The sequence below is a fragment of the Brachionichthys hirsutus genome, chromosome 21 (assembly GCF_040956055.1).
Source record: "Brachionichthys hirsutus isolate HB-005 chromosome 21, CSIRO-AGI_Bhir_v1, whole genome shotgun sequence".
Taxonomy (NCBI): Eukaryota; Metazoa; Chordata; class Actinopteri; order Lophiiformes; family Brachionichthyidae; genus Brachionichthys; species Brachionichthys hirsutus.
The window spans coordinates 2,402,602-2,426,489 of NC_090917.1; the positions used below are offsets into that span (position 1 = coordinate 2,402,602).

At 47.7% G+C, this 23,888-nt stretch overlaps 1 protein-coding gene across 2 annotated transcripts; it reads right to left on the reverse strand.

Moving 5' to 3' along the window:
- Positions 1-149: 149 nt before the first annotated feature.
- Positions 150-20,623, reverse strand: etv4 (ETS variant transcription factor 4). 2 transcript variants are annotated; one of them, XM_068754567.1, is made up of 12 exons: positions 20,545-20,623; positions 19,911-20,001; positions 19,746-19,793; positions 15,510-15,563; positions 6,632-6,761; positions 6,075-6,260; positions 5,234-5,622; positions 3,638-3,706; positions 3,114-3,161; positions 2,024-2,196; positions 712-813; positions 150-618 (listed from the first exon to the last, which is right to left on the reverse strand). In XM_068754567.1, the coding sequence occupies exons 1-12, from the start codon at positions 20,599-20,601 to the stop codon at positions 391-393; spliced, it is 1,575 nt and encodes a 524-aa protein (XP_068610668.1). In that variant the 5' UTR covers positions 20,602-20,623; the 3' UTR covers positions 150-390. The 2 variants fall into 2 exon arrangements, with proteins under 2 accessions (XP_068610668.1, XP_068610667.1); XM_068754566.1 differs by having other exon boundaries at positions 5,234-5,628.
- Between the last annotated feature and the right edge of the window lie 3,265 nt (positions 20,624-23,888).

The window sequence follows — 23,888 nt, forward strand, 5'->3', positions numbered from 1 at the left end:
TAAACAAATCTGACTCTGTTTTTTGTCTGTGCAGCATTAAGGAAGCTACCAGTTAGCTTTAGCCTGGACTTCAATTTAAAGAACATGCAAATAGGAACAAGGAACTGGAGTTTGGGTATCAATATGAGTATTTATTAAGCAATCTCCTCGACCACAGTCGCGTTTATGGATTGAATAGGCCTCGGTTGTGAGAGGAATGCAGCTCTTTAACAGAAATCCCTAATGAGATTAATTTAAAACAAAAACACTGTAGCCTTATATACAAGTAGATGGGGTGGGTATGTGCAAGAGGTGCGTGGGGGGGGGGGGGGGGGGGTGTTTGATGGCGGGTTGGTACAACAGGAAGATTTCTGAAGGTGTAGAGAAAAGAGACACGGGATGAGGCTGGCTTTAGTACATGTAGCCTTTGGAATAGGGCTGCGCGCCCATGTTTTGGGGGGCTTGTTCCGCGGTGTAGGGCGCTCCCTCGTCCAGGTGGGACAGGGGCACCGTGTCCTCCTCGTTGACGTAGCGCTCAAACTCGGCCTTCAGGCTCGGCCGCTGATTGTCGGGGAAGGCCAGCGAGATGAGGGCTTCAGGCTCACACACGAACTTGTATACGTAGCGCTCCCCCGCCACCTGGAAGGGATGACGGCGTAAAGACGGGCTCGGCGCTCCCGGCGTGGAGAGAGACGATATGAATTAAATGAACGGTGCGCCGCGGCGTTGTACCTTCTGCATGATTCCCTTCTCGTAGTAATAGCGCAGAGAGCGGCTGAGCTTGTCGTAGTTCATGGCTGGACGGTTCTTCTGCATGCCCCACAGCCGGGCAACCTGAGGCGAGGCAGGGAACAGACGGAGAGGGCGGGAGAAAAACAGAAAGAGCTGCAGTTAAACTTTCGGCAAAGCGTTATTTTTTATTTTATTTTTACACACTTGATTGGCAAAATCATTTATTAATTCATCTTTCAACTGTATTCCTAAAATCTTAATTACACACAGTTGTGTGCGTTTCCGCTCTGGCCACTAGGGGGCACCAGTGGCAAACCCAAAGTCCTTACTGTTCTTCCATTGTAACGGCGTCAACCTGCCAGGGCCGGTCCCTACATGTGGGTTCACTTCCCTTTTATGTAACCCATTACCAGTTAAATGCATCCAGAGTCCTACAGTGTTCGCAGTGAAATAGAAGTCGTGCCTGTTTGTCGGGAGCAAGCTGTGAATTATTCTGTCCCCCCCCCCCCCAAAAAAAACCCTGAAGCCTCTGCTGACAAGGGACCACCAACCGGCCAAGATGAGAGCCTCACCATAACACAACAGAGTCAAATCATTTCACAACAGTGGGTCGACAAACATCTGACACAGTGGAAGAAACATTGTAAAGCTTGAGGTGGGGGGGGGGCTGAGATTCATGACTCAGTAAGAGACAGGTTGGATCCCACAGTGGCCATCAAGCACAGCAACCCCGTTTGATCTCTTAGTGTGCTCTCAGCTCTAATTGCTCCTGTAAGAACTCTTAACCCATTCATTTTTAATGTACAGTAAAAAGATAATGGAGAACGCAGCACAGGGCTGCCGTCCAATCAAATTGCTTTGACTTAAACATCGCAGCAATGTCTCTGCGAGAGAAATGTGAGGAGGTGAGAGAGAACCGGGGGGGTGTCGGATGATTTTGTGATAGCGCTTGTCCTTCATTTATCAATGCAGCATTTCATGTGCTGAATAATGAATGGGGGACTAATGGAGGATGGATCAGAGAATAGACCTGCGAGGAAAGTGGCCAAATCTTGCTTCTGATCGCTCTAATCTAGGTAGCGCCTTAAAGCCCCCGCTAACATAGATCCATTTGGAGAATAGCTCCCGTGTGATCCCTATCAACACGTCTCCACTGTGGGTAGATAAAGCCGCACAGTAATGCGAGCTCAAAATAGAGCTAGAGCCTTCATAATGATCAACAATACAGAGTGAGAATGTCTCTTTTTGCTGGGTTCATAAACGCCTTACTTTTTTTTTTTTTTTAATAAAAGAAAGATAACATCAGACATACCTCTTCGGGCTCAATGAGTTTGAACTCCATGCCGCGTCCTGTCCACGCAATGAAGTTGACATTGCCCGGGTCGTCCAGCAGGGCCACCAGGAACTGCCAGAGCTGCAAAGAGCCACGGCGCTGGTAAGGTGTGCCCTCGCGAAAAACACCTGTGACCTCCTGCTTTACCTCGCCTGAAAGGAGGAGAAACCAGGCCGAGGGGGGGTCAGCGCCTCCACGGCATGTGACTACCAACATCGAAAGGCTCCTATTTTGACCGGACGTGACTCGATTCCACCCGGAGTTCATTAGAAATTCGGTTCTTTGTCAACACATCCATCTGCATCCGACCATTAAGATTTAATCATCAAATTACTCTCCCAAAACGGTTCTTGTATTACACGTACAAACACGGACATTTTGACCAACAACAGCTGGGAAGCATCTCAATTCCAACGGGGGGGGGGGGGGGGGGGCAAGTGCGTCTAATCTCGATGTTTCATGTTTGCACACTGACGTAATCTGAATCAAATGGTCATTAGCAACGGTTTATCAAACACGACCGCTAAAATGTCAGCGGCGAGTTCAGTCGAGACAGAAAATAGGGTCCATTCCTGGGAGGAAAAACCGGACTAGAACACAGAGAACTCAGACTAGAGGGCGACGAAGTGTGCAGGTAAGAGGATACTGGTTTGCGATTGGTTCCCGCTTGTTTACTGGTCACTGGATATGTTGTACACAAGTGCGGACACACGAGAAGCTCAGCTAAGTTACTGCTGCCGTTTCTCCGAGAACTCGCACACCGCACTGGTTCGACCAGCGCCGAGGCCCTCGGGCTCCGTCTCTCCTGTAGCGTCGATCACCGACGCCGTGGGACGTTGTCGTGGTGACGGAGGAGCCTGGCATCACGTGAGGAGAAACTAAGTCCCGATCGCTACGCTTTCGAGTTCACAAAGAGTCATGCACCTCTTGCGCAACCACATCTGACGTCGCTATAAGAGGAGAGGGGTTAGGTGTGGGGGGGGGTCATTGCGCGGTCCACATTTCTTCTATACGTGCTTGTCGTCAGGCTAACGCCTCACCGACGGTCGTGTGTAAACGCACAGCTCACCTTCGAACTTCTCTGGAACCACGCGGGAGTCATTTTCGAACAGATAGCCTGGGAGACAAAGGGAGACTTGTGTTAGGGACCTTGATCTCATGACGAGGTTGCTCGTTTGGGATCCACGCCAAGCTTTGAGCAAGATCCTGACCAAATAACGAGGATCTACCGAGACATTGACTGGCATTAAACCAATACCCTTCTCTTAAAAACCTGAAATAGAGCACTCCAACAAAAAAAAAATTATATTTAAAAGAGGCTTTTTTAAATTTAAATGACTTGAAATGGAGTAAGAAACACCGAAGTGTGAAGGTAATGTTTTTTTGGGCTTTTTTTGCTCGGGAAATAGGGAGCTTTTTTCCCTAGGCGTTTTGTTTATTTAGGGATCCTTGAGGCAGGAGTGAAGCGGGAGTCTCTGCCAGTGGAAACACGGACACTCTGCCCCGGTTAGCCAGTGACCACAGAGTTCTCACTGTGAATCTCTCTTCTGAATGACAACGGGAACTTGGCCGATGCTCATTAGACTGATATACCTTCAGTGCTGTGCTGCGGGTTGGGGTAGCCCTCGTTGTGCTGGTACATAGAGGGACATCCAGGCACATCTGAGAAACACAGATCACAAGTATGAACACATCACCAGATGATTGGATAAACACACATCCCCATTCTCTGAAACTGTTTCCAATTTGCCCGGAAACGGAAAATTAGATTTTGAATGTTGTGATCTTTGAGTCCAAAAAAAACTGGTTTTTATTATGAGCGAACAATTAAAGTGACAGAATGGAAACTTCTCTCCAGGGTTAGATGAAGAGTATCATCACCGGAGGATAAATCTGATCATAAATTGAAGTGACAAACCCCAGATGTGCCGCTTGCTAAGTCAATAACAGCTCTGAAAATGGGTCAAATCAATTTATTTGCATAGCGGCTTCTATAAAGCAGCACAGCGATGTGAAAATCAGACCAAATGAAAGCAAGGAGGGTAGATTTAAACAAACAATCATCATCAATAGTAGATCAAAGGACGGATTTAGACACATTTGGTTTTGAAAAAGTTCCCAAAGAAAGGGTCCAGAGAGAACGGGAACGTTTTATGTCCCGATCATTCCAAGGACAAACCGCTGCTTTTATCAGATCCCTTCTCTTCTCTCTGGTGTTATTTTTAGGCGGCATACGGCGTCTGCATTTTTATTCCCGGTGCAGCATCGACTTGCTCAAAGACGCGCACGCAAACGAAAGAAGCGCTAAAACCCGCGTGTGAAAGCTGGAACGGTGAATGGTTCTGATTGGATCTCAGGGAGCTGGGCTTCTGCAGTGGTGTGGCATGTAGTTGGAGCTGGCTACCCCACCCTGTGCCCCCTCCCTATCTCTCTCTCTCTCTCTCTCCCCCAACCAGTGAGAGGTTCGGGTTTCTGCGGCCGCGCTCATTTTTCCATTATGAGTTCTCATCTGCCTGCAGAAAAAAGCGAGCCGCCCGTGCAACCCGAGACCCTGCAGCACTCCGCCGGGGACTCTAGGCTTTCCAGTGCCCTCCATTTTCTCAATGAAATTCCTCCGCCTCTCTATTGGAGAACGGTGGAGGAGGGAGAGGAGTGAGGAAGGAGGGCGGGAGGTATAGGGAGGAGTGGAGCTGCAGCAGGGGAAAACACACACTTCCTTTCTTTTCAAAGTGTCAGGGAGTTGAAAGGAGGAGTCTTGGAGGTAGGGAGGGGGTAGAGTAGGCGTTCTAGTACAGTGAAGAAGTTTGTTGGCCTTTTGGACATTTTGTTCTCCGCTCGTAGGGTTTGTCTTCAAAGGGACGGGTTTTTTTTATGCCAAATAACCCTTGAGATCAAGACTAATTTTCTAAGATTGCGGTTTTGGGCTCGCAAGCCTAATATTTAATTTTAAAAAACACAAATGGTGCATTTGTCTCATTTCTTGATTGCAGTCCAAAACAGCTTTATTGTGTTTAGTCCGGGACATTTAGTGGCCGAGTGACTCGGTTCAATAGTGCAGAATCTGATCCATTGATCTGTGGGCTTTTTGAAGGACGATTGGACAGATTTTTAAAAGATGCTACCTTTGGGAAGTTGCACATTTTCATTACTCTGTCATTTAACGCAGAATATTTAAATGTCCTCACTCACCGGGGTCGTAGGTGTAGTCTGTGGGCTCCTGCTTCACCATCATGTGTGCTGGTGGGAACCTGTGTGGGTGCGGATGCGAGTGCGGGTGGGGGTGAGGTCCATGCCCGTGTCCCGGCCCGCTCCCCTGCCCGGAACCCGCCATGGGGGCTGGCCGCTCATACAGCGGGTCTATGTATTCTTGCTTAAAGCTCTGCTGCAGGTAGGGCATGCAGGGGTCAGAGTGCTGCCGGTGATAACCTCCGCCACTGCCGCCGCCCGCCGTCCCTCCACCCCCACCTCCCCCAGCTACATTGCCACCTTGTCCCGCTGGGGCAGACGGCATGCGCTGAAAGGCCGGCCCTGGTGGTGGAAACTGGGGACCCATCGGGTCTCCTGAGGGGCCCTGATACCTGGAACTGAGAAATGAGATGAGATTATTATCTCATACATATTACTGAACATTTATACATATATATATAGATGATTTATGTTATTGCCTATATATATATATATATAGAAAATAACATTGACCATCTTCCAAGCTTTGTATATAGAACCATTAGTTTTGCATTTTACAATTTTTAAATGAGATATTTGCATCTAAACTTTTTTTTTTTTTACACTTTACTGGATTCTAAGATGTTACTGTATCTTAACATTTTTATGGTACTTACTATGACATAAAATACGATTCTGTACAATCTCATGGAAAACTTCACCACGGAGGCGATTTTAAGAACACATTTTCAACAATCTCCGTATTAAAATTGTATTTATGTACCAAATAAAAGCTAATATACGACATCATGAGATCTTTGCGCTTGTGTGAAGACGCCGGCCGGAGCCGCTGCTGGGGTGTCACCTGGAGTTGATGGGGTAGCTGCTGTTGCTAGGCAGTGGCTGGGAGGTGGCGGCTGGGTTCATGTAGCCGGCGTCGGGCCGCCCGGCCGTGGCAGCTTTGGGGGAGTAATGCTGCTGCATGGGGGACATCGGGGTCCCCGGGCAGGAGCCCTTGGCTCCTCCTGCAGCCCTTTTCTGATCATAGGCACTGGAGAGAACACGGATACACCCGGGATGAGGACAGGGCTGCACTGAGGGGGGGGGGGGGGGGGGGGGGTAGCTTTAGTGTTTGTTTTCAGTCAATACATCAGCAGACCTAATGGGTGGGTGGAGGAGGGGCGTCAATAGTCGTGTGGTCATCGTGCATAAGAACTGTGATGATGTCATTTTTTGTGTGTGTCCATGGTAACAGTAAATCGCTGTTAGTGAGTCATTGTATTCGGGAATGATGTTTATGTTGGAACGGAGGCTTTCCGGCCCTGCGATGCACGTGAAGGGTCGGGGGGGGGGGGCACTTTAAAGACCGACAACACCCACAACCGCAGAACATAATGAATAATTAAGAGAACCTGGAGGTACCTAGCGTAAAGGCACTGCTCTCCACCGGGGTAGCTGAAGCTCTGCTTGTGGCTACAGGACTGGCTGGGGTCGGAGCCCGGGCTCTGCGGTTCCTTCTTAATAGTAACCGGAGGGCTGTGAAATGCCACCGCTGTGAGAGACAGCAAACAAAAAACAGAAATGAGGATCAACACACACACACACACACTGCAGCGTTTGTGCTGTACTTCTTGTCAGCCCTGCCCCGATACTGGATGTTCAGCTGAAAGCCAAAAGCAAATACTCCTGTCTGCACGGGAATCTCTTCTCCGTGCCAGCCAAAAACACTTAAGTGACTGTCAGCTGCAAAACACAGGGCAAGCAGACAGACGCATGGAAACACACACACACACGCACACAAACACACACACACGCCGACACATGCACTGCATTCCAGCAGTCGTTTGGAAGCCGTAAGTTTCCTCGCCCTCTTTGCTTCAGCCTTCCAGACACAACAGCAGCCAAAACTTCCTCTGTCAAAGTCGAGGTTTAAAGATCAACAACTCCACGGTCCGGAGTCGGATGAAAGTAAATGTCACGCCTTGATTCAACCACCATATTTAAACACACTCTTCCCTATTGGTATCCAGACGTTGGCTATGGCTTGCAATCATTCCTTTTTTTTTTAACAAGAGGGGGACATAAAAAGGGGGGACAGGCGGCGATAACCTGACAGCGAGTAAATGTTTAGCATCCTCAGATTTCTTTTCCCCACATTCCTCCAAAGGCCTCGATTTAATCTCCTGCACAAACTGTCCATCAACCAGGACGACTGGGGGGGGGGGGGGGGGGGGGGGACCCTGCGCCTTGATGGCCACAGAAACCACCCAATGTGGCGCTTCAAGCTGCGCCGAGGGCTCGTGTTTATTATGTGAGGGGAGGTTTTCACCCGGAGAACTGTACAGGATGTTTTTCTGGTCCCGACAGGGTAAACAGCAGCAGCTGTGCACTTCCAGCTGGGGAGGCCTGTATTTATGTGTGTGTGTGTGCGTGTGCGCGCGCGTGTGTGTGTTAATAGACTCTGCTATGAATGTGTGTGACGGAGCGGGCTGTGCTGAAAACTCTGGCCGGGTAATTACATACTGTCGTCCATTCACAAAAAAAGAAGGAGGAGGGAAAAAACAGAGCTAGAAAGTGAAAAAAAAACGGCAGGAGAGCACCAGAAAAGATTTCAGCGACATAAACCACAAGCTGCTTTGAGAATCCGCCGTCAGGGTGGCGCTCGGGACTTTCCCTACAACGCTCAAAATTAAAGAAGTCGGCTGAGAGGAGATCTCTTGGAATAAAAAGCTCGGATGTGACGCTATATCGAAGTTCCTTCTGGTTGCGGATCATCTGATCTTCTATTTCATTTCATCTGAGAGAAGGAAGTCGTTTCAAATGATGGCCCGAGTCTCGCCATCAACCCGAGGGAGGGCGTCTCGTCATCCTAACCCCTCCTATTTTTGGCTGGTTCCCATGCACTATCCCATGGCAGGCAGGCAGACAGGCAGGCAGACAGGCAGGTGAGGAAGTGTTGGCTTTAGCAGAGGATCAACAGGATTAGAGCGCATTTACCCAGATTTCCCAGACAGACACGATGTGATTCCAGCCTCCTCTAAGTCGCCCGACAGCTTGTCTGCTGGTGCTCAGAGTGGCACACGGCCGCCGCTCTAATAATTCCAGTGTTTGTCTGCTGACTTGGACCCCCCACCCCCCCCATGAACTGCTAACAATCCTCATAGAGCCATGGCACAGCCATGTCGAGCCACTAATGCGATTGACAGGAATACGGTCCTTGATGTGGCTCCATTTATGAGGATGTTCCATTTCAAACGGCGTCAGCAGCAGATGGAGCCGTGTGTGTGTGTGTGTGTGTGTGTGTACGTGTGTGTGCTATTTCTGTTTCATCTTTCTGGAATACCAATTAATCTTTTAATTTCTCATCGGAGACTTTTTGTGTTTGTGTAGGTTCGCCTGCATTCTGATTCTGATTGGTTCCTCTCTTCCAATGAGGCAGAGACAGTTGATGCCCCGCCCCCTTGTCCGGCGACCAAGACATCTTCATTTATTTCTATCCATGCATTCAATCAATCATTGGTGGTACTGGAGCCGATTCCAGCGTTGAAGGATCCACACAAATCGAAAGCGGTTGCGATATTTCCGCCCCAAACAACGAATCGACATGCAGTTCAAAGAACAGTCATTGTTCCTCCAACTGTCCCGAACTCTCCGGCACCGTTAGCTAAATCTCCCGATCCAAGCGATGTCGCATTTAAGTTTACAAGGTTGTGGCAGTCGCGTAAACGAATCCAGAGACAGTGATATTCTTCAGGTTCCTTTCTCTTCCTGCTTTTGTTTGGAACCGTACGACCTGTTCTGCCCTTTTTCTTTATTTTTTTTTTACACCTTTTTCACTTCGCTCCTCATATTTCATCGCCATCCTCCCCATTCTGCACGCCGGGTGTAGCGATGGCCCTCAGCTGAAGGCAGGGAGGAGACTTTTTCCCATATGTAAATGTCACCCCTTCGAGGGAGGGGATGCAGGGTGAAAGGTGATGGTCATGGTTGAGTGCTTTAGGAAGCGGAGGGATCGTTACATGGGGGGGGGGCTCCCATTCAACATCACCCACCACAAACCAATGACAGAAGCAGGGATGTGCCCCCCCCCCCCCATACTCTCCCTACACAATGGGCCCCTGAGCTGCACTGTCGTGTGAACGCATCAGGACACAAACCAGTGCCGACGGGGAGACGGCTTGGGCCTGCGCACGAATCAGGACGATGTCCTGCACATTTAATCTGTCTAGTTTCACAATTAAACATTTGGATGCATGTCATGAGACCCTAAATGCAAAATCAGGCAATCTGAACGTCTCATTTGCGACAATAGAATAATTTAATCGCCCACATGTGGATGAGCCTGTGAACCCCACCCCCCGATCTTATTTTAGACGGAGGATTTCCTACCATTAAAGGCCCGAGCGCAGGGAAATCCAACCTGAAGACGGCCGGTGGATCTGGAAAGTCTTACGTTGGATGTTTACGTGTGCCTCGGCCAAGTCGTAAGCCTCGGGAAGTCTGCAGCGCATGACAGCCATCTCTTGCCATAACTCATTGGACATCAGCCCCGATGCCAAGCGGGGCGGCTGGATCCCGCCGAACCGAAGAGCATGGTCCGATCGGACGGACAGGATTCAGATCGCACTACTCGGGGAACCGTCTCGGGTGATGCGGCGGGACGAATGCCTCCACGCTGCAAAGAGTACTAACTAGTATTAACTAGGCTGTACTAATCTAGTGCTATACTAAACTTCCAGTCATTTCTACACTTTAATGCCGTTACTTATGCGTCAGTAACTGTATTCAGATTACTTTCAAACATTTGCATGGATGGTGAAACAACAAAAGCGTTCAACCAGTGAAAATCTGGACATTCCATTTTGACTAAATGTGTTTATTTTGTTTTGGGTTTTCGAGGTTATTGTTGTTTCGTGGAAAGAATTCGGCGCGAGCGAGATAGAGATAGAGATATATATAGAGAGAGAGAGAGAGTTGAGGTGGTACGATACCGCGCAGGCTGTTTTCGAACCGCAGATCGTATCCAGTCATTCCGCTGGCGAATGGAAACATGTGTTGGGCATGTGTGCGCGCCTTTCGGGTCGGTGCACAATCAAGGGGAGAGGGGAGAGAGAGAAATAGAGAAGGAGAGAGAGCAATAGAGAGAGCAAAGAGCGGCCGGGCCAACGCTGATAATCTCATCTTCATCTCTGAGAGCCAACAGGCCTGAGAGCGTCTTCATCGCGGGCTATCTGTCCGCTCAGGGAGCCGGGAGTGTTGGATCCATTAGTGGTTCTGATTTACGGATCGCACTCATCTGATAATGGTTCAGGCTCCTTGAATATTTAAAGAACGCTTGTCAGATACCTGCCGAACAAGCCCAACGAGATTGATGGAGCGCGCAGCGGTATCAGCGAGATGGATGACTTGCCAGGACGTCCCTTCGGCCCCCGTCCCCCCAAATCACACGCGTTTTGTTGCCCGTTTAAAACTTCTTCTTCTTCCTCCCGTGCATCGCGCCGCGTTGGCGAACAGGATGTGGATCTGTCGTGAGAAAGGCCGCAGAGCAGAGTGCATTTGCGCAATCGCCAAGGTTTCGCTTCCCTTTTGGTCAACTCGGAAACGGGTCACAGGATTTGTCTGCGGTGACGAGGGAACGTTCTCAGAAGGATCCCCGCTCGGTTCAGTCTCATATCATCGGCCGGCATCGGTTTGGGACATCAACGATGGAGAATCCCAATTTCCTCTGGTTAGAGGGATGAAAATAATTGGGCCATGCTTAAAGACAGATACTGAGCCTGACCAAAAAGGGAATGGGAAACTAAACATCTCCAAGTATAATAATATGCTTCATATTTCTGTGGTCTCGGTGGCTTCGAGGGATCCCGCTTTTAATCTGCAAATGTTCTGACATCTCATGTTTTTCCCGATTGTGGGGAGTTGGCTTTTGTTTGTTTTCTACAAATTGACCAACCGTAAATCTCTCCATACAACACATTCCTGTGCCGGGACACGCGTGGCGAGAGCGGTGGCCCGTAGCAGGCGAGGCGTGGATGCAATTAATCTGCCACAATATTGAATCCTCCCCCTCAATTCCTCCCCCAATATAGCTGTGCCCTCTTAATGTTTAATGTAGGGATCGATCCCAGCCCCACACTGCCACTGAAATAATAGAATGAACTCCCACTGCCCTCCAGGGCATCATGGAGGGGAGGGAGGGGGTCCATCCGTACAGTGGTTGAAGAGTGTGTGTGTGGAGCAGCTGTTTGCGGAGCGAGATACACCCCCCCCCACCCCCAAACACACCTGAGTTGAAGTCATCCACAAACCCCTTTTTGACCCTCATGGGACCTCGACCGTGATGCTTCCCGGCACGTTCTCCTCTATCTGCCTCCATGTTGATTTATCTGCCCTTTAACTTTTATCAAGTCATCCATCAGCCCCCCCTCCATCTCCTCTCCTGGATCGATGCGGTCAGGCGGCGGCTCTCAGCGGACCCCACGCACCTATCGGTGTGTGTCAGCAGGTTCCTGCAGGTCCACCCTCCTCAGGAACGTCCTTCCATCACAGCATTGATAAAAAAAAAAAACTACCCATTGAGGCAAAGAAGGGGAGGGGGGGGTCGTGAGCTCTGAAAGGAAAGTCTCTCTCAGGGTTCTTTGCTTAAATTGTTTTTTTAAACGAGCGTCAAAAGGATGCATGGACACACACACACACACCGCCAATAATAAAACACACAATTCACAAAGCTCTGCGGCCCCCTGGCTTCGACGGGGCTGTTCTGAATCAACACGTAGCGGAGCAGCTTTTAAAAGCCTTTTACCAAATAAGCTCAGCCTTCACAAACGCCTTTTTATTGGACTTTATTCAGTGAATATGACCATAATGTAAGCCCGCATTAACGCTTGTGCTTTAAAAAAATAAAAATAAAACCTGAAAACAAATTTAACCAAAATGGCTGCAACACACAAAAATAACCTTCAAAAATTAAAGCATAAATCTTTACAACGTAAAAAAAAAAAAGAAAGTCACTTTCCATCAGTTGAATATTTTGAAAATGAAGGCTGACAGGATTTTAAGCTTGTGCCTCTCGTAGGTGTCGTTGGCGGTGGAGTAACGTCCCCCCCAAAGTCATGAATGAAAGTTCACTCCCCTCCCTTGAATGTGCTGCCTCAGCCAGTCTTTCACAACCAGCCCATTCATAAAACTGCAGTGCCGAAGATTGTGTGTGTGTGTGTGTGTGCGCTCACCAGGCGAAGCGTGTTTATGTGTTCGCCTGAGTAAGTGGATGATAGGCTGTCAAAAAAGAATCGTCTGTTGGAGGAATAGGAATCAACAATTTTAATTGTGAGCCAAACAAAACACGACAACCAGCGCCAACAAAGCCTCGACCCCCCCCCCCAGGGCGAGGAGGCGAGCGCTATTCACGCATATGTGGCAGGCACCTCGCTGTTTTTGCACACTTTGTTGCGTAGCAGCTGTATTTTGGAAAGTGGAGAACACAGAGCCGCATGTTTCTCTTCCAGGGGAGGGAGGGGTCTCGATTCTCCCGTCGCCCCATGGTCCAAATAGGGCCTGATCGGGTTCTGATCCAGGAAAACAACCCAAACAAAGAGCAAGACTGCGAATTCACAGCAAAGCAGAGCATGTCATGAATCACTGGGATCTTCTTGCCACCGTATTTTTTTAAATCAGAAAGTTCCTTTATATTTGAACAAGCGTGTTTGTACTTCGCCTTCACTTCTCTGCCTCCTGCTCACTTTTCTTGTTTTCCACCACCCTTTGTGCAACTTTGCTCTCTGATAAAGCGCTGTAGCGGCATTCTATAGCCACAACTTCCTACATAATTACTGCAAGCCAAAAAAAGAAGAAGAAGAAGAAGAAGCAGCTAAACAATCATCTCTGGAATCGCTGTATTAGTCCACATCTTGGAACACTCAATATGAACGAAGAGAGTGGTTGAGAGAAAGGAGAAAAAAAGAAAGGGCAAGACGAGCGAGGATTGGGGGGGGAGGTCAACATTTTTAAATTCAACTTAGTTTGTAGACACAGGAAGGGAGGGCGGGGTTTAGCGGATCCACTTGGAGAAGAGAGGAGGGGAGATCTAAAGCACTGCGGAGCTTTTTTTTTTTATGAATGAGGACTGAAGGAGAGAGGGAGAGGACTGGGAGGGAGAGAGGGAAGGAGGGGGAGGGAGAGGCACACTTCCTCTTACGCAGGCAAGGAAGAAAATTTATGAATGGGTCACATCTCTGGAGCAGCTCGCGTGTAAACAACACATCTGGACAAAGAGGCGGCGGCGAACGCGCCGGCCGAGGCCTTTCAGGGCTCCGGTCACAAAAGGGAAAAGTTCTGGCATGTCGGAACCATCCCGATGAAGTCTGTTGCTGCCTCATCGGACACCCCTGTTGGGTTCTGTCCCCCTTACCGGCTATAGGGAGCAGACAGAAGGACGCTGCCCCCCCTTCCAGAAGGCGCTGCCGTTAATCCTCCTCGCTCCGTGAGCACAAAATCAGAATCACGGATTTCGTTTTGAGACATGGAAAAACAACTGTTTTGCTCAATTACCCTTGAACACACACACACACACACACACACGGGTCAGCGAGTGCATGAAAGTTGCGTGTTTGTATAACCTTCGTTCGATGGCGGCGCGCGTACAGAGCACGCTTGTTAGCTGTGAACCGAGGGAGGATGGGCCAGATGAGATAGATTTACCAGATGTGCAGGTATTGCACAACCTCTCCTTTGCTGCCCCCCCCCTCCTCCTCCCTCCCCTATCTAGCATTCCAGCATGTCCCAGTTGTTTTGCATCTCGTCTTCTTACTGTTACACTGCCCCCCCCCCCCGTCAAAACACTACGCCCTTTGCAGGTAACAACCTGACTCAGTCAACAGCAATGTTTAATTTTACCGGGGCGATGTTTTCAACACAGGCCTCAATTATATTCAGGTCACCGGGGATTAGAGCTTTGCTTTCATGCTCTTTTTTTTTTTTTTTACCTCCTGGAGTTTCCAAAACAGGTGAGTCACCTGTTTTTAAAAGTGCACCAGACAATGAGCGTGCCTTTAGTTCAAGTGTGGGAAAAGATCCGCTTCCAATAGTCCGCACAGATATATATTTATGGTCGCTTGTCAGCTTGAATTTTCCAGGAGCCAAAAGCTGAATGGAGACTGTCTGGCTGTTAAAAGGTGACCAGCAGGGACACTGGCCGTCAACGCCAGGGCGTCTCTGCAGAGTATAAGTGAGCTGCCTATCAAACCGGTGCCCCCCCGTGACCCCGCAAATCACACCCTGGTCAATCGTTAGCAGAGGCCTGACAGCTGATTGGCTGGCAGGTCAGGGGGTTAAGCAGACACGGCCTCCGCGCGCCCTGGGGTTCATCTGCGCTTCCTCCTCGCTATTGTTGGCCAGCACAGAGCGAAAACGGGGCATGTGTCGCCGAGGGGGGGGGTACGACTCGGTGCGGCTTGAATCAAGATGTTTACATACGAAAGACCATCGGGGTGTCTGGCCGAGGATTGGATTTTCGGTTCTTCCCTTTTTCCCCATGTCACTGCTGGGGGGGGCAACAGCGTTGTGAATGGGACAGAAAAAAAAAAAAAAAACCTGTTTGTAGAGCGCCACATAATCACACTCACATCCTGAACCGCCTTTGTCAAGACACACAAGAAAGGGAAAGTCATTCAAATTCTCCCCAGAATTTGCTTTTCCATTTTACACCTTCTGATGGGCACAAAGGGCCATCTTTGCGCCTCAGCCCTGAATCTTTTTTTTTTTTACCGGTTTCCTGGGTCGTGCCCATTCAGCTTTTTTAAAAAGCCATGCAAATGGGCGGACAGCAGCGGCGTCCACATTCACCTCGCGGTGACCGGCTGATTGGGCCTCGGCGGGTTACGCTATCCCCACGTAGTCCAAATCTGACCGCCGATTTCAGCCTCACTTTCCCATGACATTCATACAGTAGCTGGAATTACATCAGCAGGAAATGGTCACAAGCAGAAGTACGGCTGAGCAGATCCGGACGGATCGATACCTCACGCTTTCTGCTCAATCCAATGCTCAGAAAAAGCAGATTAATTTTTTTTGCACACACACACACACACACACACACACACACACACACACACACACACACACACACACACACACACACACACACACACACACACACACACACACACACACACACACACACACACACACACACACACACACACACACACACACACATCAGCGTGCCGACACGGGAAAGCACGCAGCACAGTCGTACGCACGCAATGGAAAAGCCGGATGCCGAAAAAGAAAGGGATTTACTCACAGTTCTCCGAATGGAAGTCAGGAACGAATTGCTCGTCGCTGTCAGGAACCTGAGCTGGAATTAGAAGACAGAAAAAGAGGAGTTCTGTTCACTATTATCGTTGCATCCTGGATCGAATCCGACCTTCCTCCATCTCTGATATTTAACCGTCTTCTCTGAAATCAGAGTCAGGGCATCATTTGATGATTGCTGCAGCACGCCAGCACTTCGCCCAATCACAGATCAATACAGAGTAACGCGGAGGTCCTGCAAGGTTCCCCGGACGTGAACCCGTGACTCCTGCTTCAGGCGAGGTACATTTACAAATGCTGTATATGAATTCTACAGAGTGGCAGAAATTCTCCAACCGGCCGCTTATTTGAACAGGAAAATACGCAAATTCAGCGATAGACAATAACAATCATTGGAATTGTACAATAAGAATATTTCTATCACAGATCAGTGGACAAATATTTACAGATTTATTTATTTTTGCGATGACCAGGGGAGGCACTGCGCTGACCCTAACCCCCGACCGCACGTCGCTGCCGGTCGAAGCTAAAACATCCTCGTTCTTAGTTTTCGGTCCAGCAGAAACCAAATCCTTGACCACAACATCCAGCTTTTGACTTTGGGAACAAACTGCTGCCAATATGCAACAAATGATCAAAAGTAAAATCACGACCTATATGACTTTTTTCATCCTCCGTGTTACAAGAAAATACCTTTTAAAGCCCTTTATTTCTGCTGTTTCTTCATAATTCAAAGTTCCTGTTTTCTTATTTTGGAACGCAGTATTTCCCCTCAGTAATTGTCGTCTCACAATGCCGCTCTTCATCACGAGAAACCAAGAACAAGAGGTCTAACAGCCTAAGAGCAGTCTGGAGTTCATCGGCTGCACGGCTGAAGGAACCGACGACAGATCAGGAGGAGAAGAAACGAGAACAGAAAGTGCTCCCGAGGTCGGCGGTGGTGAATTTGCGTTTTGTGACGATAAGCAGGGTTTAGATAAATCTGTCAATCTACTGATGCTGCGAGGTATAAAAGTAACAAAGATACTTTTATCAAATTTAATATCAAATTTAATTTGATAATTTGCATAAATGGGACGCGGCCCCCTCTCTCATAGCACATTTTAAAGACGGTCCGGCCCCATTCCAGATTGTCCTACAGGCCGGGTTCTCCCGCGGATCCACAAGGACATTCTGTTTGCCCGCTCCTGAATGAAAAAGAGAGAACCCCAAACACGGAGTGGAGCCGAGGCCGGCGACCTTTTAATCCAACACCTCCTCGCCTGTGAAACTTTTTTAATGCGTTTCCACTGCTCAGTGTTCACACTTGCGTCATGGTGCAAGCTAAATGGAAGGGAAAAAGCTGATTGGTATCATTAAACATCATGAACTCAACCGAGGGACATAAGAGGCTACTTGTCGACTCCCTTGTAAGACTTGAACGGGTTCCACCGTGACACCCCCCCCAACTTCATCCAAGGACCTAAAGCTGACTCGGCCTCCTCTCTCCCTCTTTACCCAACATTTACAGTTTCAAAAATAACAAAGTAAGAAAAAGAAAAACTAGAGTGAGACACAGAGGACAAAAAAAAAGAGGAAACAAGAAATTCCAATCTCCCTTGCCGTCACACTCCTCCTCCCTGCAGAGGAAACCGGATAACGGCGTATTTGGAGCACGTTCAGATAAATGACTTTGATTTCTTATGCAACGTTGCATCCTGTGGCTCGCTATATACCATAATAAAATTACCCCCTTTTAACTTTCCAATCTCTCGCCCCCAGGGAGGCAGGGACGAAGCTGCTGCATGAGACAGAGCAGCGACCGACATCCAGCTCGGCAGATCCAGCCATCAATCACCTCAGCTAGTTTCAACATGTCCAAAACGGAACATGCTGGACCTCGCGAAGAGACAAGAGGAGAGAAACACCGATGACGAGCATCAGACGTTATCACAAACCCTGGCGTGCGTTTGAGGCTGTGCACTTTGTGTGTGTGTGTGTGTGTGCATGAGCGCTCGCATGTGCATCTCATTTGGTTTCCAGGAACACCTCGTCGGGGCTTTGAGATGCAAGTCAGCACAAGACGAAGAGTGTATTCGTACGAGAACGGATGCACGTTAGCTCTGATGCTTCCAGGCACCTTCAAAAACTCCCCCCTCGGTGGAAGATCCTGGGAGGAGCCAAGCAGCCTCACTCAAATTAACCTAAAGGCCAAAATCAGACAAGACGTGACAAGCTCCTGAACTCTTGCCATTCATCCTTTCTGTCTCGCTTTTTGCTTCCGCTCTCCTTTGGTTAAAAAAAAAGAAAGAAAAAAAAAAAGCCTCCCTCTGGCTTACCAGTTTTTTTTTTTTGTTTTTTTTTTACAATCTTGGTGAATCCCTCACAACTGCAATCAGTCAAGAGAAAAGTCTTTAATTAATGTGACAGGAAAGGAGAGGTCTAAGCTGTGGAAGCTGAAAACAAGCCAGTATTTAGGTTTAAATAAAGCTTTGATAAAGTTATGCTTCCTTCTTTCTGGCCTCTTTTTTTTTTGTGTGTGAATCAACAATAAACTAGCATACAAAATTCAGAAATAATGTAATCCCTCATTTTAAAAGGTCCAGTTCAGCCAAATTGCAGAAAATTCTTCCTTTTTGGTAAACATTTTTTTATTTTATTTTACATATATGTGACTTTTACTGTCACTTCAAAAGTTTCATAAAAAAGCAGCTTCTCTTCAACTTCTTTGGTAGAAAATGATTCCAAATGAAATTTCCCATTTTATTTATCAATGCTTTGAGCACCGCAGGAAAAATTCTATTGACTGCAATCTCTGCTGGGCCAACTAGAACCATTCGAAATAAAACACATAACAAGAGACAAGCGGTATAATGTGTGTTTTTGTTGTTGTTGTTGAGCAGAACCTTTAATGGTGGCCCTCGCACTTAAATCTGTGAATACAAATAGGCTCAGGCTTTGAAGAAACACCTGCTGTTGCAGTTTTACAGCCTCTCGTGTCTTTGTGTGAGACGTTGGTGTGAAGTCAGCTTTCCAAGTCACCGAATGAGAAAAGGTAAGAGAGCCAGCATGGATGCAGCATTGTTCACCAAAAAAAAAAAAAAAAAAAAAAGCCAGCTGGCAGGGATGATGACTTTATTCAAATGTCTGGTTTTCAGCCAGACGCAAGTGTCCGATAGTAAGATGCAAGCCGATTGTAATAGTGCCCCTGCTGTATCCTCAAAACATATGCGTGACTCAAAACCAGTACAGAGACTCCACACACTATTTTTAGGCATTAGAAATGCCACCTTCATAGCATATGCAAATCATTTTAATAGAATGTAAAGTCATTTTGTCCCTACCTCATTAAAGGAAGGTAAAATCTCTGAAACACTGCTTCAAAAAAAAAAAAAAAACCTTCAGTAGACGACTTCAAGCCACCGCCTGGTATCAAACTCTGCATATTCTGCACAGTGAAGTTCGAACATCCAAGTGAAGCAACAATAAGGCAAGCATTTTCACAGGGGGGGGGGGGCTTTAACCATCAGTTAAACTGATGAGATCCACATGAAATGTCAAAAAAAAAAAAAAAATGAGCGGCGTTTTCCTTTAAACCTCCACATCAAAGCAAGTGACACAGCAGAATTCACACCTCCTGGTGGAATTCTGGCTTTTATTTGCATCTTTAACCCCCCCCCCACACACACACTGTCCTGCTCCTGTTTTGTCCCAGGTTAGCATCAAAAACAAGGCACAGTGACTCATGGCTTCCAGGCTCTTGGCATTGTAGTCAAGACCATTAGAACACACATCATCAGTGCACTTATTAAGTCTAGTAGCCGACAAGCCTTCGACCGAGCCTCATTTCATTGCTGCGGGCCTCCGAGTGGCACAAGCCAAACAAGCCTGTTTGTTTGCATTGGCTTCTGGCTGCCCTGCATGCATGCGACAAGGCCCAAATAGGACACGGCTCAAAGCTAATAATGTCACGTCTGTGCTCCCTCTGGACTTTATGAGCATGTGTGTGTTGCATCAGACAGTTTTGGCCTCTAAACTGAGATCCGGCTAAATCAAGGAGGCCATCTTTTGCACAAATGTATTGAGGTGATGTTTTGCGTGTGTGTGTGTGTGTGTGTGTGTGTGAACACGCCATTATCCACTTTAAAGTATTTGTAAAGTATTAAAGCTTCTGATTTTTTTCAGGGTCGAATGTTCAAGCAGTCTCGTGATGCCAGAAAGTGGAAATCAAGGAGGAGAGCCTCACCTTCTGTGAGCCACGTCTCCTGAAGTTGGCTTAAATCCTGGAAGAGGTCTGAAGGTAAAAAAAAAAAGAAAAAAGGTGCTTTATTAGTGATATGGAGTAAATGACATCCAGGGATGAAAACATGCAGCAGAAGCCAAATCAAAATGGGAGCCTCCCCTACTTTACCTTCAGATTCCTGAGGGGGTAATTCTGTGTCCGTGTATTTCCTTTTGGCTGCCATCAACAGTCTGTTTAGGGGTCCATTCCCATGCGACTTCTGCAACAACAACAAAAACTACAGATGTTAATAGAAGTGAGTTCAGCGTCACGTTTATTGTGCCACATGCAAATCAGACCGACAAAACACTCTGAAAAGACGATTAGAAATCATTAGAATAATAATAGCTGATTAATGAGCTACAAAGTAGAGCCTACTGTGCGTAAAGATGAACATGGAGCTGCTCAGAAAACATCTACATGCAAAAAACAAACAAAAAAAAAAAAAAACACAGACGAGCTGTTTGCGTCTGAGGAAAGTGGCCACTTTCACATATTGACACGCGTTCCAACCAACGCATCTGACAGAACACACCCGCTGGCAAACGTTGCCGAACGCAACCCCCCCACGCTTTGCTCGAGTCCGTGGGTCGATTCCACGCATCTTAAAAAGGTCGTAAAAGCGACTTTTCTAACGCGCAGGACGCGCGACGGAGAAAGAGAGAGAGAGAGAGAGAGAGATAGAGCCCGGTAGCAGAGTGCGCTAAAAAAAAAAAAAAAGAGAGAACTACCCACGCAAAACGACGAGCTGATCCATACGTACATTTGCTAAAGTGTAAGGCACTTGCTGGTCCAAATATCCGTCCATCTTACAATCCATCCTTTAACCGTTTGCGGTCATCGAGGCAGCGTTTGGAGTGCGTGAGGGAGCCACGCAGCCTCGCCAGGGAGAGAGGAGGGCGCGCTGCTCGTGAATGGAGCTGCGTGGAGGCTGCGTGGAGGCTCTGCATGCATAATGAGCTCCATTCACAAAAAAAAAAAAAAAAAAAAAGTACCGAGGGGAAGTGATTGCCAGTGATTACCCAGCGGGCTGCTTCCCTCTTTACAAATATATTTGTTCGTGCGTGCGTGTGCGTGTCAGCCACAGAATCGTATTTACTTATTTTACTGAAGCTTTAAAGCGGCTGTCTTAAAAAAAAGTGTGTGTTTTTTTTTTAAGCAGAATTACGCAGTTTTGCTTGTTGCAGCATGTCGTTATTTCTGATTAAAACAACAACAACAGAACACGCCAGACTGCGCCATGACGCGTGGGTGGGTGCATGCGTGTCATTTCGGAGCCTGTTCCTCGGGCTTTCTGCCACGTCTGCCCGGATTACCAGGCTCCACTTTGTTCAGGAAACAGTCCGACGCTGGAGCTGCGTGGCCGTGACGGGGGATGTTGCGTGGCAGCAACGCAATGAAAGTTCCGAGTGGACTTTAAGGAACTTAAATGTGACGAAGTGGACGTTCGGGCGCCAGCTGGCATTTCTGCATCGGACATGATGGGTTTTTTTTTTGGAGGGGAGGGGGGGAACTTGATTTTCTTTCTCGGCCAAACGGAGTCCGCGGATTGGTGGATTTCCTCCATCCAGGGCTCGAATTTCTTGCCTTTGTCTGGCTGATTTATGAATGAAGGCTCGGTTCGGTCTGATAGCCAGTCAGAAGCCTGTAATTTGTTGCTCTCGCAGCCATGGGCGGATCCTGCGGCGCAGCAGCCAATCATCTCCGCAGCAGACCGCGGACCTTTATTCTGGATTTTCCAGTTGTTTTTCATTCACAAAAAAGAGAGAGAGGGAAAGTTAGAGGGGAGGGGGGGGGGCTCCCATTCATAAAAACCTGCGCAGGCACGTTTTCCTTTTTCAACTCGCACATATTCACGTTGTTGACCTCGTCTCTTCCGCCGCCGTCCTTTTATTCTTATATCCCTTCAGAAATATGTGTTGACATTTTTGAGGGTTTCCAGTCTGCGCCACACGAACACAGATTTAGTTCCGCATGAGGAGACAGATTGGCGAAATTCCTGCTGCTCAATGATCCTAAACTACAAATCCAATGTCAGATTGTTTATATATTATAGCCTGAGGTTTAGCCTGTTTTGGGACTGTACATGATCTATACATGGATAGAACAGTAAAACACACTCAGTGTCAGCACAAAGTTATTGTGGTGTTTGGAGTTTCACGATTTAGGACGCGCTGTAAAGTCTTGCGTAACCGCAGAGGCCGAAACAGCGGATCTAAAAAAGGTCAAATGAGGATTAGAGGGGAATAGATGAAAAAAATCAAATCGGTTACACAACATTCTGTGCCTTTTTCTTACTCTCTGGTTTAGAACTAACCTTTAAAAACTATTCAAATTAAACACACAAACTAGATCCGAGATGCCTTTGTCTCTGATCAAATTAAGCAAACTGTGTCACATGCAGGTATTAAAGTGAAACTAAACATGAGTACTATTTTGTTCTTGGTCCCCTGAGGATTAACCTTCATACTTTGTACATTGAACCATTCATAAAAACATTTATTTGTTTCAGTGGAGAGAGAAAATAGCTCAGGCTCTTTTTGTTTAGACGCCGTTTGTCATGATGCAGACGGAGAACCCAAAAGCACGACAGGAGATGGGGATCCTGCAACGTAACTCAAAGGCGGTCAACCCGAAACCAGCAGACCAATCAGGAAAGGGGCGGGCAAACAGATGCAATCCCAAAAGGGACAGGGTCCGTGTACACATGAATCAAAAATCAGAATAAAGGGTGCTGGAAAGTAGGAATAAATCGCTGCCAAAGTTGCACGCGATGCAAAGGTCAAAGGTCAATAACACTGATTCTTCTTCTCCCTCTTTTATTTTTGTTGCATCTGAAGTGAAAGCTAAAAGTTGCTATAGATCCCCACCCTGCGTTTCCTTTACAGAACACACACACACACACACACGCCACAAATGCACTGTGAAGTCCACAGTAATAGTCCTCCACCCCTGTGTCTAATATAGCTTCGTCAGCAGAGAGATAAGTACTGGCAGAGACAGCGGGGAGACATTTGAAGTCCGCGGCGGTGCTGTGGAGTGGCCTCAGAGTGCTTATTGATCAAAGCTGGGGCCTGATGGACGACTGAAATGTTATTATAGCTTCAGCTGTTCGACGCATTCAGAAGAAAGGAGGATGGGGAGAGAAGAAAGGCAAGAAGGCTGGGGAGTTTGTGGGGGATGGTGTTGGTGGGAAGGCTCGTCGACAACACCTCCCTGGAGCGTCTCCCCCCTCTCCCTCCCTCCTGATAAGGCTGATGGTGAAAACAAAGGACGCCACTCAGGGACTGACGGACAGCATGAGTAGAACATCCTTTTTTCATATATTTTTTTTTTAAACATGCTTTTTGTTTAGCGTTGTGTGAAATTCTTGTTACTTGGGATCTGTTTAAGTTGCAGCTCCGGCGCTTTATGATCTTAATCGTCACACGATGATAGAAATCTTTTATTTTCTTGGAGCGCTTCCAAGAGTCTAAAAGTCCATATTGTGCACGGGCACGCTCAAAACCTGCTCTAGTGTCGGACTCAACCGTCGTGCTGCTCGGTGGGTAAAACCAGAACCGGTGCCAGCAACGGAAGAATTACAAACCGAGTGAAGACTTCTGCTGACACTCATTGATTAGTTATGGATTTTGCATCAGAGCTGCTTTGATATCCGTCCATGCAACTAATTCCTTGAACTTTGAGACCTTGTGGCCCCCCTTTCCACGAAATCGATGATGTCTAACGAGAAATGTTCCCCTGGAGGAGTTGTGGATCCAACAGGCCGCACAAACAAACAAACATGCACCTCGTGTGATTTTGCCCCCCCCCCCCCCCGGGACCGGAATGGAATTCCACTGACGAACGTTTTGCCAGACAATGTCAAAACACAAAGCAAACAATTCGTTTGTGCCGACCAATGAATTCCTGCCAACCCCCCTCAAACAAAAATAAAGATGATCAGAGCGGCAACAAACAGCCTCATTTCCTTTTGCTTTCTTCAAACTTTGCAAAAAAATAAAAATAAATGGAGTCTGTCGCAGGACATTTGGCGTATAGGAGAGGCCCAATGGTCGGGCATGCAGGGCCATTAAAACAAACAGGACTTACTTTCAGCCACGGTTT

What these genes read in the sequence shown, in the direction of transcription:
- etv4 (XM_068754566.1), bottom strand. Translation starts at nt 20,601, where the DNA reads ATGGATTGTAAGATGGACGGATATTTGGACCAGCAAGTGCCTTACACT. An exon ending in GAGCAGTGCCTTTACGCTAG is followed by an intron (nt 6,261 to 6,631) that starts GTACCTCCAGGT and finishes TGTTCTCTCCAG; the next exon opens with TGCCTATGATCAGAAAAGGG. An exon ending in AGACTACACCTACGACCCCG is followed by an intron (nt 3,707 to 5,233) that starts GTGAGTGAGGAC and finishes TGTGTTTCTCAG; the next exon opens with ATGTGCCTGGATGTCCCTCT.